This window comes from Prinia subflava, chromosome Z (assembly GCF_021018805.1).
Source record: "Prinia subflava isolate CZ2003 ecotype Zambia chromosome Z, Cam_Psub_1.2, whole genome shotgun sequence".
NCBI lineage: Eukaryota > Metazoa > Chordata > Aves > Passeriformes > Cisticolidae > Prinia > Prinia subflava.
The window spans coordinates 87,727,684-87,744,976 of NC_086283.1; the positions used below are offsets into that span (position 1 = coordinate 87,727,684).

At 38.4% G+C, this 17,293-nt stretch overlaps 1 protein-coding gene across 2 annotated transcripts in view; it reads left to right on the top strand.

Moving 5' to 3' along the window:
* NNT (nicotinamide nucleotide transhydrogenase) overlaps window positions 1-17,293 on the top strand; it is a 52,285-nt gene that overhangs the window by 369 nt on the left and 34,623 nt on the right. For both annotated transcript variants that reach the window (XM_063423756.1, XM_063423755.1), the window contains exons 2-9: window positions 766-960; window positions 7,954-8,183; window positions 9,275-9,492; window positions 10,866-10,953; window positions 11,561-11,649; window positions 12,366-12,553; window positions 13,892-14,025; window positions 15,729-15,920. In XM_063423756.1, the coding sequence (XP_063279826.1) occupies window positions 810-960; window positions 7,954-8,183; window positions 9,275-9,492; window positions 10,866-10,953; window positions 11,561-11,649; window positions 12,366-12,553; window positions 13,892-14,025; window positions 15,729-15,920 (1,290 nt within the window). In that variant the 5' untranslated portion in view covers window positions 766-809. The remainder of the gene's footprint in view (window positions 1-765; window positions 961-7,953; window positions 8,184-9,274; window positions 9,493-10,865; window positions 10,954-11,560; window positions 11,650-12,365; window positions 12,554-13,891; window positions 14,026-15,728; window positions 15,921-17,293) is intronic.

The window sequence follows — 17,293 nt, forward strand, 5'->3', positions numbered from 1 at the left end:
CTCCCGGGTGCGTGCGGGGGCCAGCTGCCGATGGGGAGGAGGCAGCGGTGTCCCGCTGTCGGGGGGAGGGCGGGGAAGGAGCGTGGCAGGACGGACGCGCGGGATGAGGCAGGTGGCCCGGGAAGGGGCCCGCGGGAGCGGGGAGCGGAGAGCGGGGAGGGGTCGGCTGTGGAGATGTGCCCCGAGCGGGAACAGTGCACGGCGGGGATCGAGCCGCCCGCCCAAGGTCATTCGGTGGCCGCGGGCTATAAATAGCGACGGGAGAGAGAAGGGGCCGCTGCCGCGGGGGCCCGGTGGGATTCCGGGCGAAGAGCACATTCCCGGCATCTCTGCCCGCTGCCCGGCGTGTCCGGCCCCGAGTGCGTGCTCTGCTGAGCCTCCCGGGCGCCTGCAAGCTGTGTCCCACCCAGGGTGACTCCTGAGGGAGCTGTGGCAGGGATTGGAGTCGTTTGTTTGGTGCCTTGGGGCGCCGCGGTTTTTCCCGTAGCACAGTTCCTGTTTTAAAGCTGCGGTGTAAAGAGAAAGTGGTCTTGAGTCTCAGAAATGTGATCTCCACGTCGGCTGGTGACGCCAGTTGCTTTGGTTAAGAGGTGTCTTATTTAATTAGGAAAAAACTGATTTTGTTTTCTAGCCAGAAAGATAAAGATGGTGAGGAATGATTGTCTCGTGGCTACTGGCAGTCGACTGGTCCTAAACCTGCTGCGTTTACATGCCTTCTGTCCAGTGTCATTAATAACTCTTGATTTGTTTTCACATTTGCTGCAGGGATTCCATACGTGGCAAGGAATTTATTGTGAGGTCTGGGTGCAATGGCGAGCCTTCTGCGTGTTGCTGTCAGTGGGTGCTCAGCTCCTGCTTTTGGCAATGTGTTCCCACCGAAGGCGCGTTCCACAAAGATGACGTGCTTGCGAATGTTTAGAACCCACCAGGTGCTTGGGTCTCAGGCAGCTCCAAAGCCAGGTAAATTGATTAAAGTACTGTAAAAATATATATATATATAAAAAGAATATAAATAGCTTCTTTTTTTTTTTCTTTCTTTCAGATCTGCATTAGTACAGAAAAGACTTAAAATAGAAAGAACGCTCTTAAATCACGTCAGCAGCATACTTGAGTCAGTTGCAGCATGATTTTAGATTTGCTTTATAGGGCTTATGCAGAAGGTGTTTGTGTTTATATGAATACTTTGGATCCACATAGTTTTCGTGGTTACACAGTCTGAGCTCCTGCTAATACTTCCTTGCTTGAAGGAAGTATTTAAATAAATGCTTTCCTTAGTTAAAAGCCTGAGTTCCCCATGAATTTTGGTAGTGCAGCTCTTCGTGTGCATATGAGACACAATACTGACCTCAAAAAGACAGCATCTGCCAGTATGAGTATATGTAGGCATTATTATGTCATCTAATAAAAATCCCTTACCTTTGTTTAGAAAACACATTGTATTATTTTGAAAAACTATTGATCTGTGTCTTCATGTCTAGGATTTGTTAGTGTATTTGCACAAACTGCATTTCAGCAGGTAATGGACAAGTTCAGGTATTTTCAGGGAAAGAAAACTGGGAGAGGGGACACCCTTATTTCCAGTTTCTGATATGAGCCTGGTATATGAAGATCAGAACTGATAAATTTTTTTTCTTTATTCTATGCTGTACATAACCTGACAGTTGGAAAACTGAAGAATACCTAATGCAGGTTGGGTGTTATTTTTGCCCACTATTACTGCATGGGTTATGTCTCCCTTGGAATTTAGAGATTCTGCTTCTGTGCAGATGTAGAATCTTAGTCTGCAAAAGATTAATGTGGAGAGTTGGACTGATTGCACACCGGATGTCTGGTTCTTCCAAATGTAGACAGTAGGTAACTGCATTAGATACTTGAGAGTATTAAGAAAGTAGTGCTGTTGGAAACAGAAGTGTCTGGTTGTGAAAACATGTGACACAAAAGTAGCATGTAGTAGCTCTGAGAAGCCTGTGGTGCATAGAATTTGTTGCAGTACTAACAATGAATGGTGGATTTTGTGGTCCTTTCAACTTGGTGACTGAAGATTTTGGAACTTCCGAAGAAATGTCATGAGAGGAAGTTTCTTTACTCTGAGGGCTCCTGATAAATCTGTATCACTGTTGTGTGGTGAAACCAGAATTTCTTTGATAGATTTGAGATGCTCCAAATTTTTTTTTAAATGTTGAATATCTGAATGAAAGAGACATCTGTCAGTCTTCATATGGCAGATTGTCCCTCAGTTGGGAGTGTAAACTGGAACGCAGGAAACAAGGTTCAAAGTTCTTTCTGAAATATCTCAGGTAAGTACCCTTGTTTGAGTTTGGAATCAGTTTTGTATTTGACTTTGACCACAAAGTTCATCATGAAACTGAAGAATGTCTTCTATTTTACTGAAATTGGTATGCTATTCTATGTATGTGAATTTTCTTGTTTTCAAGAGTAACTTTTGAAAAATTTTCCCACAAGAATGGAGAATTCTGATTAGTTCTGATTAGTTGTGTTGAAACATTCAGTGTTGCTCCTTCAAATCTGTTGTGTGGAATCCCTTATTTAAGGACTAGTAGTTTTCATAAAATGCAGTTATTTAATATGGAGAATTACAAGTTTGGTAGTCTTTAGGTTGATAATTAAGCTGTCCTTGTAGTGCGCTTTGGTAACATGTGATTTGTCATTCAGTAGAGGACAAATCAAGGGTAAAACAGCAATTTAATGACAAATTAGAAGCAGGGCTGTTACTTCTGTTTATTTTCTAAATGGTCTTGAATCAAAATGTAACAGATAGAAAATAACTGTGTTTTATTCTCTCAGAAATTAGCTTTGATTATAATAACACTTGGTAAAATCACTGTACACTAAGAAGAGTAAGTTTTCTAAAAAGACTAGTGTCGCGGTGGTTCTTCTTAAGGCTGTATGTCTGGGTTTGGAATTGCTTTCCTTGTCTCAGATTGGCTTTCATTCCATCCAGGCTATGTTATGTACAAGAGCAATAGCTGCTTCAGGAGAAGAAATACAGAGGTACATGGTCAACTGAAAAGTGAACTTGGAGCATGGATAATTTTACTGCCAGCTATTATGTTGCTGCTTGCTTATTGGAAACATAGGAATTTTCATACAGACGTGAACAAGTAATCCCATAATCTGTGCCATATAGTCACTAGGACCAGCTGCTTCAGAAACAAATACAAAGTTTTCTGAAGCCCTGGGAAAGGTGCATATGGAGTGACTTTGAACTACTGACTTTGAGCTTCCCAGAATACTTCCAGATTAGTTGGTCCTACAACCCTGTGACTTTTATCCATCTCTATTTTGGGATTTTAAATATCCTTTTAATTTTGATGCTTTTTTCTTAAAATTTCCAGTTTTTTTCTAAACCTGTAACAGTTCATTTTTAATTAGTTCTCTAAGTAAGCTTTGCTTTATTTATAAGCAAGAAATATTCTCCTTTAATTTTTTTTTTAAATTCCTTATTTATGTAAAAGACAAGACCGAGTGTTCGTTTAATCTTCTGTACCATTTTTTTTCTTTTTGCCAACATCATATTGCTGTTCTTCGGAATATATCCTCATCTTCAGAACAGGTGAGATAGTTTGTTTAAAGGTAATTAGAGTAACATAAAAAATAGGCATCCTGTTTTCAATCCCAGAGCACATGGCATGTAAACAAAACCTCTCCTTTATCTTTTTCCTAAGTCACTCTCTATTGGTTGATACTATTTTGTTGCCGACTAGTTCCCAAAGTCAGGTTAAGGATATCAAAACCCTGTATTTTCTGCTCTAGTTTTGACTTAGAATCTTCTCTAAGATTATTGTAGATAAAAGTTACATGGAGAAAGTCAGTCTTAAGGTTGTTTACTTGAAGTTTGAATAGGTCTTCATTACACAGTTAGGATTATGGTAAGGGAATGAGAAAGTGACTTCTTACTGGTTTTTCAAAATTCTAAGTTATGTATATGCTACAGCATTTCATTGGAATGTATATTCCATTCTAAGACCTGTGAAATTTAATGATTTTACTTCTGATAGTGACAGAATCTAAGTACTGTGTATCTTCTACTTAATATATTAAAAAACTTCATGACTCAAAAAGGTGCTCTGGGTATATGTGTATCAGTCAGTATTTGGAAGATGTCCATGATGTTGTAAAGCAGTAAGTCACTAAAACATACTCAAGGCAGTTCTTAAAGAGATTATCTGACATGGAGGATTACAGAGACAACTTGTAGGCTTCACACTCTCACGTAACTTTAAACCCCTGGCAAGAATAGCAAATGAGCTTCCTCAAAATAAAACCTAAATCAAAGTCCTAAATTTATAATCAAAACTATTGACTTTGATGAAATCGCTGAATTCAACAAACCAAATCTGTGTTAACTACAAAGTTTCCTCCAGCCAGAGTATTGATCCTACCCTGTTTTACAGACAGGCAGCTGGGACAGCCACAAACTCATGTATAGAATTCAAAGGGTAAATTTATTTCCATTACTTCGCTAACGAGGTATTGCTGAAGCAGCACACGGGCAGAGGAAAACAAGTGGAGACCCAGGAACCAGTAAATCATCACAGACTTGCTGTTCACATGGGTTTATAAAGGGTTATTTCCAGCTGAAAGGGAGCTTTGCAATCCTCCTTGCCAGTGTTCTGCATTTAACCCTTTCTTCCCAAGATTCGTACTGCAATTATAAGATAGATCTTTGTTTTTGAACTGTAGATATCTGCTCCATTTTGGTGCTGAATCATATGAAAGCTCAGGGCAGCCTTCTTGAAAAATGTCCTATACCTACTCTAGCTAAAAGCTGGCAAACTGACAGTTTGCTTATGTATTCATTTGCTTTTGTATATATGGGTTACTGGAGTTCTGGTAGTGGAACAGAGAAGAAAAGTCAGTGAGGCAAATGAGACTTGTTGAATATTTATCTTGGATTTGATCTTCCAAAGCTCTGGAGAAGAGCATGTTCATCAGTGCTGGTCTGTGGTCAATCTGTTTACTAAATAAGGTGCAAGGACTTTCTATCTGAAAAAGTTGTACTAATTTTTATTACATGCAAGATGTACCAATAAAGAAGGAAAGGAATGAGGAAATATCTGGCATGTAGTGAGTGTATATTTCTGTTCCTGTTACTCCTAGCCATTTACTCTTCTATTCTGGTAATCCACACAGAGGCAAATGAGCAAAAGGAAATTAGAAGGATCTATTGCCATTTGAGCCTTAGGAGCTAAAAGAAGATTTGCTTGAGTAAAAGAAAAGCTTTAATTAAATGTCTTTGTGCCTTTACATTTGCAGCTATCTATTTCCTTTGTCCTATAATTTATTCCTTTTCCTGTTTGCTCCTCCTTTCCGCTCCCTTTTTCCTCCCCTCCTTTCCCCTTGTTTTTCCCTTCCCCTATTTCCCCCCATGTTTTCCTCCTCCTTTCCTCCCCTTTGGCATTCTTGTGCTACAAAAACTTCCAAAAGGAGAAAGGGAAGGTTGGATTCTAGTTATTTTCTCAGTGCTTTTTGAAAAGCTTTTTGTATCCTATCCTACTCTAGAGCTACTTCGTTTCTGAAATTCTGATTGGTCTCTGTTATCCTAACAAATTTCAATCTTCTAGGTTTCATTCCTGCTTCTAAAAGACAAGAGAGCTCATTTCCACCGAGTTGATTTAGTGAAAATCAGAAGCAGGACATTATTTTGTAGTAATTAGAAGAGATGAGGACAAAAGTATCTTCAAATGACAAGGGTAATTTGAGTGACAGCAACAGTTACCACAGCTGATAACAAGTGGTTAGTGTTGCTGTGGTAGGTATGGCCTGAGCTGCACGGTGATGTTTAGATTTGGTGTATGTTGGTGGAACAAATTGTTGCAAAGCTGTTACCTTTGTGGATCTGTTGTTTTAGATGTGTACTTTTGCTCCTGTTGTGCCTTTACGTTCTATGAATGTATGTTGTTCTGAATTTAAGTGTTGTATTGTGATTATAACATTTTAAGTGTTCTCCAACATATAAAGCATCAAAACACTTCTATCTTCAAATTATTTGTTACTATTTTATTGGTCTATTTTCAAAGACAAAGCTAAATTAAAAAAAAAAGTTATTAGGATCATTAAGATTGGAGAAGACCTCTAAGATCAAGTCCAACCTTTGACTGGACACTACCTTGTCAACTAAATCATAGCACTAAGTGCCACATCTGGTCATTTCTTGAACACTTCCAGGGATGGTGACTTGGCCTTTGGCAACCCATTCCAGTTCTTAACCATCCTTTCAGTGAAGAAGTTCTTCTGGTGTCCAACCTGAACCTCCTGTGGCTCAGTAAAACCTCCCCTGGTGCAGCAAATAGGAGTAATGAACTTCTTTGTCTGGTGAACTTTCATTTTGTCTTGTTAGATGTGTTAATTTTTTTTAAAGTGAGTTAGTAGGCTGAGAAGTATTAGTAGGTGTTTAAGTACCAGTTCTTAACAATTCTGTACTGTTTTTTTCAGAACATAACAAGTTGACAATATCTTGAAAGTTTCTAACTGAGAACATTTTCAGATTGTCAACTTTTAGCACATTGTAGTCCAGGCTCAATTTCATAGGTAATTAATTTTGATATTTGAAATCTAAATCTTGTTCCTCAAAGCTCCTATATTCTAGTATGTTTATAACTCTTTTTTTACGTTTCTATCTCAAAGTAAAAATGAGCCCTTCCTAAAATTTGCATTCTTTGCCTGGTACAGTTTTTTGTATCACAATACATAGTATTGCTGGACAATTTAAAAAGAGATTTTTAATTTTAAACAAGTGTGTCATCCACTTCCTCCCGTTTTTAAGTTTTAGGGTTTCTTTGGTGGGTTTTGTTGTTGCTGTTGTTGCTTGGTCATTAATATGAATGACTGCTTAGACTGCTCAAATTATATTTCATTAATATTCATATGGTGTAAATGTCTTGCATAATAATGTCACAATCCAGGTTTAAACTCTGGATAGATGTCGGTGAAAGCTGGTACAGGATTTAGCCTGTGTGTGGGACTGCATGCTGTCAGTGTAATTGAATCCATGTATTAGTTTTATGGATGATTATTCTGCTTGAGCCTGTGTATTCATAAATAATGTATTTAAACACTTGTTTGGATCAGAGAAGTTTACCTCCCAGATATGAGACTGAAAGCCCCCAAATTATACTTGAATGAAGCTAGATGTCTGTAATTTGAAAACTTTTTCTAAAACAATTTTCAGCTTCAACAGTTTCCTGATACTACTTAGTGGAGCTTTGAACAAGTTAAGACAAGGAAATAACATTGAAGAGAAATATTTTCAAAGAAAATAGTACTAGATATTCCATTACTCTTCAACTACTTCTGAATTCACATTTTCCATTTCTGTGGCAACTTTTAGAGTAGCTTATTGATGTAGTTATGCCTTTCAATGTGCTTTGTGGTGCGTATGTTGCATTCAATAATAGTGATTTTGTATAATTTTATATACGTTACAAACTGTAATGTATATTACAGCTGTAATTTGATATACGTTGCAAACATATTCATATAAAATACAGTTCCATTGTTCAAGCTCATTTATTTCTTGTTCACAATAACCTAGAAGTAACTAGAAAGTGATTTAAATCCTGGCCTGAGGCGCAGAATGTGTTATCTCCCGTACACCAGTTATTGTGGCAATCAGAATGCCACTTACACAATCAGAACTGTGTGAACGCCAATGCATATAAACTGCACCAAACACTTGTTACTGCTTGTGTGGCTGATTGTGCTCACCTGCTGACTGCTCAGAGAACAAGGATCTCTAGGAAGATGGTGTAATTTAAGGAAATGTAAACAATGTTCCTAGAAAATAGCGTTCTGCTTCATCTTCCCTTAGGAGGGAGAATTGCTAACTGTGACATGTGTCTGCATGTATCTGTACAACATCAAAGAGTGTCCCTTATATCAGTTAATTAGTGTTTAGTACAACTAATGCTGTCTTATCTGCCACTCTTACAGGAATTCCATATAAACAGCTGACTGTAGGTGTCCCCAAGGAGATATTTGAGAATGAGAAGAGAGTGGCTCTGTCACCGGCTGGAGTTCAAGGCTTGATTAAGCAAGGCTTCAATGTTGTGGTGGAATCTGGTGCTGGAGAAGCTTCCAAATTTTCTGATGACCATTACAGAGAAGCTGGAGCAAGGATCCAGGGGACCAAGGAAGTCCTGGCTTCTGATTTGATAGTGAAAGTAATTACTTTATTAGTATATTTCCTATTACATTGTTTTTGGAGAAATGTATAGGTAATTTTGTTCTGATAATCTGTGGAAAGTTCAGTAAATAAGGTCTCTTAAATTAGTATTTTCCATTTTAAGCTGGGATTCAAGTTTTGTATTTTTTTAATACTCAAGTGTGCACCTACACTAAAAAATAGTAAATGACAGTGTTGAAAAAAATGTGGATAATTTAAACAAGTTCTTAACTATTTAAGAGTTGCTGTGTTTTATAGAATGAGGTAGACTAGTTCTGGAATCTAAACAGATGAGATCCATGCTCTAAGAAATCTTTTATCCAAAATTGGTAACATATAACTCTAGTTACTCTTTAAGTAGAGTGGTTTGGGATTTTGAAAATATGATTCTGTAACTTTTCTGCACTCCACAGTAAAAGTGTGGTTAAAATTTTGAGAAAGCAAAAAGCAATCTTACTTGAGAGGTCTTAGGTTGTGCAGACCTGAAAAAAAAAAAAATACCTTTACCTTATTGAGGCTTCCTTCAGTTGCTCTGTTTAAAATTATCCCATCTCAGCATTGAACATACAATTTCTGTGAGCTGCTTTGTGAACAATCCTTTTAAGTAGGTTTCTCTTTGGAGAAAAGTGAGAAACTCAGAAATGAATATAGATGAAGGTCAGTGTCTGCTGGACATCTGGCATGGAATGCCCTGTATGTAGTCATGCACTGCAACCTAATTAGTGGTTCTAGTCTATAGAGCTTAATTGTCATATCTGTTGAGTAATCATTTTGCCTAAAATGGTGGGTTTGAGTGTAGCTGTCTGTTATAAGAGCAAGCGACTGCTAGTTAGAAGTCATCAGGTCTTTCTGAAGGTGCGTGCTGACTATTTTTGCCCTGTCACCAGTTCACCTAGAACCAATTCCATGATGTGGACTGCGGCTGAGAAGTGCAGTTACTCAGTTCAGTTGTGTAAATAGCTTTTGATATACTTTCTTCCTTCTGTACTTTTTGGATGGGAATGGACAGACTGCAACCTGGAGAAAGGAAGTGGAATGTGTTCTGATTTCTATCCTCTGATTAATTTGGAAACTTCTGTCTTTTTTCAGGTGAGAGCTCCTATATATAACTCATCTCTAGGTGTACATGAAGCAGATCTTTTCAAGACAGCAGCGACTCTGATCAGTTTTATCTACCCAGCACAAAATCCAGACCTCCTGAAAAAGCTTGCAGAAAAAAAAGCTACTGTTTTGGCTATGGATCAGGTTCCACGGGTCACCATTGCTCAGGGATATGATGCACTTAGCTCCATGGCCAACATTGCTGGGTACGATTTTTTTTTTTTTGGCATCACTAAGTATAGCTGGTTTAAAATCATGTGCTTTGATATTAGTTATATCTAAAATGATTCTGCATCTCTGTTTTCATGCAGAACTGTTTCAAGCAGGGCGGTGTTCAAATTTCTTATGGTTAGCATTGCAGCAGATCAGAGCGATGCTTTTAAAATAAACAAAACTGAACACAATTCCTCTAATGCCTTGACTATTTTGTCTATCACCTTTTTGCTTTGAACTAGGTTATCTTGAACACAGACTGCCTGTCATGGGGATCTGGTGTTGTTAGGAGATAACTAACCCACAAACAACACTCAATGTGAATGCAGTTGCCATGGCAGTTACAAACAAGAGATCAAATATTGTCAGACCATCTCCTACATGCTTTGCAAGTAGAATTTTAGGTATTGCAGTGAGTTCAAATGTTGCTGTACAACATCTTTTTTACTGGCTTATTTTATTGTTTTTAAGTTATTATTTTTTTGACTTTTTACTTAGATGACGTCTGAGGCATAATAAACAGTTGTGAAGGCTGCCAGATTTTGTGTACACAGTGTATGTCCATCCACATGTTAGCTTATTCCTCATGTTTTCATTTGGTTAATTTTACTAAAATACAGAAATTCATAATGTATTTGAAAGTATAAAACATGCAAGATGTATTCCAAATTTGAGCTAATTTTATGGCATACAGACCTCTCTGCTAGAAATGGGAAAAAGAGTGGAATGGGACTGTTGAACCACAATGCCTTTAGTAAAAATGCAAGCAAATGTGCCCAGTTGTTAAGAAAAGACAAAATTACTCATTAATCTTTATTTTCAGCTAGCTCTTCTGGTGCTGGCATCCAGCTACCCATTCTTGGATGGGGCAAATGAAGTAGCAAGGTTAAGCTATTTGTCCTAAGCCATATAGCTCTGTGAAGTTTGGGTCAGAGTAGCTTTCTTGAATGTGCTCTTGCTGGCTTAAGTGAGCCGACGGTAGAGTTTCTCTGGGTTTTGTGATTACTTTTTCATGCTCCTTTCCATAGCCTCAGGTTACAGACTTGGAAGGTAGTTTTAAGGACTGCAGAGTTAACTTTTGGCAAATTAGGCATTTATTTTTCAGGTAAAATTTCATTTGTGAGAGTGAATAGTTGTGGACCTCCAGTATACTGCAGTCCAAAAATTATGTCTGAAAATTCATTCCATGATTTAAAAAAAAAAAAAACATGCAAGAAATATGAACAAAGATACTAAGCTTGTGTTCAATGGTAAAATACTATCCTAGACATGATCTGGTCAAATGTTCATCTTTTGGATTGATATAATGAATGGGATTTTACTGAATCTGAGAAGACACTGATATGTATTCATCTTTGATTGACAGTTACAAGGCTGTGGTCCTGGCAGCAAATCACTTTGGTCGGTTTTTCACGGGTCAAATCACAGCTGCTGGTAAAGTTCCTCCAGCAAAGGTATATGCAATTAAACACATACTGTGGCAAAAGAATATGTGAATTTCTGAGCAGAGGTAGCTGTTGCTAAAACTATGTTAGAAGTTTCTTTTTTCTGCCTTTGGTCTGTTTCTAGATGCTTTAGAAATCACTGTAATTATTCTCATTCCACTTTTTGTTCACACAGGTTCTGGTTTTGTTTTGGGAATAATAGAAGAATTTGAGTTTTATATAAGTTTGCTTAGTTTTAAACATCAGATTAGCGGTATGGGGTTGGATTTTTGTTTTCTTCAAAATAGGAGAAGGTAGGGAAGCAGTTAAGAAAATTAAGAGATATTGGTAGTTCTGGTGCAATAGAAAGGCTTACTTTATTGGAATTACAGGTCGATTGGGTTGAAGAGAAATGAAAATAGAATTAGGGAAGGAAAAAAGGAAGATAAATCAAGGAGAAAACCTGTGTTTACTTAGATAAACTATTAGCTACAGAAGAGTTACCCCTTAGATATGTGTAATTAGGATTTACAGCTTTAAACTGTTGGATGTATGGGGCAATTCTGCCAAAGTAAATTTGGGTTTAACCTAATTTATCTTGTTTAAATGGCTGGTTCATGAGATTTAATCATTCTAGGTCCTGATCATTGGAGGAGGGGTTGCTGGCCTGGCTTCTGCAGGAGCAGCAAAATCGATGGGTGCAGTGGTTCGTGGATTTGATACGAGGTACGGGTGTGAAAACTGTAATATCAATCTGAAATTACTTTAATATTTTTTGTGGCTGTACTAAAGTGAAATAATTTATACTGCACTGAGTCATAATTCACTTCCTACCATTTTTATGCCATCATCAGTTCATTTTTTATTAATTTTAAAATATATCTAAAACTAAACATTTTCATTTTAATTCCCTTCTTAAGCACTCTAGATGCTTTTAGTTTGAGATGCAAGAACATTTCTGTTTAATTCTCTGTATGTTCTGACTGTTCACCTAACACTGAAATTTAGTCTCATCATTTAATGTGCTGTCATATGATGCAAAATAAGTTACAGAACACTAACAAGCCACAGGTCCAAACACCTCCTCCCCCTGGTAATTTTCCCTGTGAAAATAAGACTTGCTAGTACTTCCATCTCACAGTTAAAAGACAAGGTCACAGGTTCTGTGCTCATCTCCCATTTTAGGCACCTTAGTTTGGGCTGTAGATTTACTAAGTCATTACAACAGAAATGCATGAGGAAAGCTAATTTTATCTAAATTTATCAATGCAATTATTTTTTGCACTGAATGCAGAAAGCTGAGGACTTTCGTTATGGTCTCTGTAATACTAGAATAAGTTTTACATCTCTTGTGTAAAGATTGCTACTAAAACCACTGGTAAAGTCATGATGTATTTTTAAAGTAGTGGTTTTTCCTCTCAGCTACAATTTTCTTTTTCTAGAGCTGCAGCTTTGGAACAGTTCAAGTCTCTTGGTGCTGAGCCTTTGGAAGTAGACTTAAAGGAATCTGGAGAGGGACAAGGTGGTTATGCTAAAGAAATGTCCAAAGAATTTATTGAAGCTGAAATGAAGCTCTTTGCCAAACAGTGCCAAGATGTTGACATTATCATCACTACAGCTCTTATTCCGGGTATGTTTTATGTGGAAAATGCTAGTTGTGATTTCTAGGCAAGTTGTCAGATGTTGCATTGTGCAACTGCTTGTCACTGAGAGCGACCAGCGCCTCAAGGGGCCTGGAGCACTCTGCTAATAAAGAGCTGATGATGAAGGTGAGGAGACAGGGTCCTGTTTGGAAATCCGAGGGCTGTTTGTTGTTGGTGCTTGGCTTGTGGCTACAGCCTCAGATGTGCTCCAGGGACGAGAGCCAAAAAGGGTCTGAGGGCACAGGGTTATAAATGGGACCACTAGGGCAGGTCTTGAGGTCAGGGTCCAGTAAGAATAGGAAAAAGTGGTGCAAAGGGGTAAATATAAACTAAGGGACTAATGGGTTTACATGGGTGTAACACTGTGGCAAATTTACCCCAGTGGAGTTCAAGGGAAAGAGGGACATTATGGCATGGGTGCATATATGGTAACAGGGTGACATAAACTTAACAAGCCAATAAAACAATGAAACCTAAGAAATATTAACATGTGGCTGTAAAGCCCCATGGTTTCTTCACCATGACTTAAAAGGGTAGCTTTTCCCATTTGCCTCAGTCCTTCCAGGGTTGAGACATAGCTACCTTGAGGATAATCCCCTGGGCCTCAACAGTCATATTTTGAAGTTGCAACTGCATGAAAACACAGGGGTTAGTGAATTATGTCTGTGTGAGCATGTACCTTTACACTTCTGTGATTAAGGCCTGGTTTTATGGTGTGTCTTTTTTTTTTTTTAAACAACCCTTGTTTTCATAGACTATCAGTATGACTCAAGTACCATCATGTTTTTCTCACTAAAAAAGGAGTAGATAGTAATAAACTAAGAATATATAATTTTCTTTCATATCTCTTGCATCACTGCTACTTCTGCTATATAACTTGGGCACTGGAAATGTAATTGAAATGGTACTGTCCTTTGTAATTTAAACAAAGTAAGCAAGAACTTAGATTTTAGTGCTTTGTGTTGCACAATATCCTGTATTTTAATAACTGACAATGTGGGGTGGTTTTTTTTTTTTTTTTTGTTATGACGGAAACTGTGACATTGGATATTAAGACTGTCAGTTTGCTGGCAGAATTGGACTTATCTATGGTAGACTACCGTGCATAACTTTCTTGTATGCTTTTTGGAGCAGGATGTTCTATCACCTCTTCTGTTTTTATAAAAAAAATATTTTGTGTTTTTTTATCCTAGGTACCGATTACTTAAAAATTTTGCTTACAAAATTAAAGCTTATGTAGAGAGCAAAGAGCAGAAGTCATCTCCTAAGCTCAGCAGATAGAAAACTGTATTTTGTGTTTAACTTGCTATGCCTTGTTTTGTCAGGCAAAAAAGCTCCAATCTTGTTTAAGAAAGATATGATTGAATCAATGAAGGAAGGTTCAGTTGTTGTGGATTTAGCTGCAGAAGCAGGGGGAAATATTGAAACTACAAAGCCTGGAGAAATGTATGTTCATAAGGTGAGCATTTTAATCTGCAGATCATTCTCACTTTACCTGAACTTCCACAGTGTTTTGTAACCTGTATGCTGAGAATGAGCAGCCTAATTTTTACTGTCTTTCAACTGCTTTGGGCTGAAGTAGTCCTTTAGATTTGCATTTGATCACTATTTATATGCATCAGTTTGAATATTTTTAAAGAAACAAACACCTTTGTATAGTGTTAATTTGGTGGTTAATGGATATTAGAATTAAATGTAGCAAAGAATTCTTGCTACTTAAACTTCCAAGTCCAGTGTTTACCTCTTCTGAGTTGAAGGTGGGATTTTATATCTATTTCTAGTTCTATCTGAAAAACACAGCAGTAGCAATAGGTTCTTTGACTTGCTTATCACCTCCCATGAATGGAGGTTAACATTCCCTGTCATAGGTAAAGTTAAGCAGGTTCAGACTCTCAGTGTTTACTTCAGTAGAAAATCTCTGGCTTACTCAGTACTATTTCAGCTTCAGGGGTATGCTGGCTGTGCGTCTTTACCTTCAGCAATGTGTGTCTCCCATAGAGTAGCCAAAGCGCTTGAAACCCAGTGTAGATGTAGTACAAGTTTGTCTGGACTGAACTACTTTGGTTTTGCTCCAGTGTTCATTTACTCAGTTGAGAGCTTGTCTTTTTGCTTTTTAGGTTTTGGTTTTGGTACTTATGGGAAGCCGGCTAACAATTACAGAAATCTGAGTGATGGGATTTATAATAGCAGATTTCCTAGGCTGTAATTTGGTAATGCAAGTATATAATACCTTTATTTGGGAAGCCTATAGGACACTGCTGCCATGGTTGTCATTGACACAAGCAGAATTCTGTTGGTATATATCAAAGAATCATATGTTGCATTTGTCTTTGTGGGTTTCTAGGGCTTTTGATGTCATTGCTTAAAACCTGAAACTAGAGAAGGTAGAAGAGAAGTGAGCAGATACTTGCATGAAAAGTTTATATGGAACACTTTTAGTCAGAGAAGTATTACCCCTGGATTTAGTGTATTGGCTCTGTGCTATGGAACATAGCAGTGATAGAGAGCTATTAGGATTGTGCCAGAGCATTGCATTAAGAAGCCAGACTTGTGGAAGCATACATGGATCTCAGCTGGAAGTTGTGGGAGCAGCGTTTTAATGCAAGCCTGCTTTTGAACACTAAGAGTGTATGCCAGCCTCAGCTTCTCATTCTCATTAAGCAGTGAGGATATATTAGGTTACATTTTTACACACATAGGAACTCAGATACTTTACTTTCACAGCTCTGAGGGAGCTCCGTTCTCTCCACTGGCAGACAGAAAATGTCTCCAATGCTTGCCTTCCAGAAAAACTGAGAAGATACCAAGCATTAGGCAAATTAATCTGTTACCTGACTGCTTAAGGAAGTTAGGTTCTGAGAGAACGTAGGATTTGGAGAAGACAAGCTCTTGCACCAGTATGTCTTTCTCTTTGTGAAGTCTTGTTGCTAATAGAATTTAAGGTGCTGGATTTGATCATGTTGGATTCTGTAACTGTTATGAGTGATCTGTCCCTAACTTAGTAGTGTCAGAGCTGCAGGTAGCCAATTTAGTTGGGGTTATAAACAGAGATAAGTGAAAGGTAAATTTGGATATGTATTTCCAGAAGGATATACTGGAAGAGATGATGTTTTTTCAGAGATTGTACAAATCCTTCTTATTTTATTTGGATTTTTTTTTCAGGGTGTTACACACATTGGGTACACAGATCTGCCTAGCAGAATGTCTACTCAGGCCAGTACCCTGTATTCCAATAATATTATCAAACTTCTAAAGGCTATTAGTCCTGACAAAGAGAACTTCTACTTTGATCCGAAAGATAACTTTGACTATGGGACTCTGGATCATGTTATTAGAGGAACTGTAGTAATGAAGGTAAGCCAGTAAATACTCTTTTCTTAATTTGTGAGTAAAGACCTAACATTTACCATTTCTGTCTCTTCAAAATGCCTTCAGAGATACTGCATGTCAAGAGAATTCAGAGGTGGCTTGATGGAGCATGTGGGTAACAGCATGTTCATTCAGCTGAAAATTCCTCTGTCTTTTTTTAGTCTTGTCTTCTTGTTGAGGTTAAACTTAATGTGTTTACTAATGAAAAATAGGAAAAAGATAAAGTTTACGTGTTTCATGTGATAAAAACATAGCTACTTAAAACATATTTTACCAGACCAAAACATTCTTCTAGAAAAACATTCTTCCTTTCTTAAAAAAAAGTGTTCCTTTTATAGTAAGAGAAAAAAAAAGTGACACTAGAATATGCAGAATACTTAAACCTTTATCAGAAAATAAAAACTCAGGGCATAGACTTCAGCTCTCCCAGGCCATTGAAGTGGTGTATACAGCTCAGTGCTGATAGCTCCAGAGGTCTGAAGAGTAACAAGAAATGTGGGATTATCATCCTTGGTTCCTATCTGAGGTCTGGAAAGGCTGATTGCTGTTCACATTTGTAGCAGATTTTGTTATTTCCAAGACTGTTACGGTCCGTGGCTCTGGGGGGTCCCTGAGCACACAGCGCCTTGGGAGCGACCCTTCCCCCGGAGCTCTGCTGCTCTCAGCTGCTGCTTCTCAGGGTGCAGAGATGACACAGAGTCCAGACAGGTCTGGGTGAGGCTGAGGGGGTCATTGAAGGTGTGCCAGAGCCCAGGACCCTGAGCAGGGTCAGGCAGTGGGGTTATGAGGGGCTGGGGCAGAACAGACAACCCATGAGGGCACAGCTAGGGAGGGGTCCAAGGAGGGGTTTACATCTTACAAACTGATCAGGGGGAACAGGGGAGGGGAATGAAACACAGGGACAAACAGGGCATGGAGTAACTAAAGATTGATAGGGAAGGTTCTGGGCAGAGGGGTAGGAATACAGGGGAGTGACATCTGGGAAAGGGGGAGGTTAGGGAGAAGACAGGCACCTGGGGGCCAATAGGAGAGTCTCTGAGGAGTGACTGGCTAATAAGTGAGAGGGATTGGCATACAACCAATTGAATAACAATTAAGGTACGACACAAAATATAACACAAGCTGAAACAAATAAAAACAGGCACCATTCTAGGGAATGGGGAGGATATGCTTAGGGAAGACATACAGCAAATCCTAAAGCATAACCACAGTTTCAAGCAAACCCCTTATGATTGCTAACTCACACATAAAACAGAAGGCTAGCTGGGAACCTAAAGCAAAAGCACACTGCAACACAAGACTTTGTTTTATTTTGCATAGATGTGTTCTACTTAAGGAACTTTTCCACTTTGCTTTTC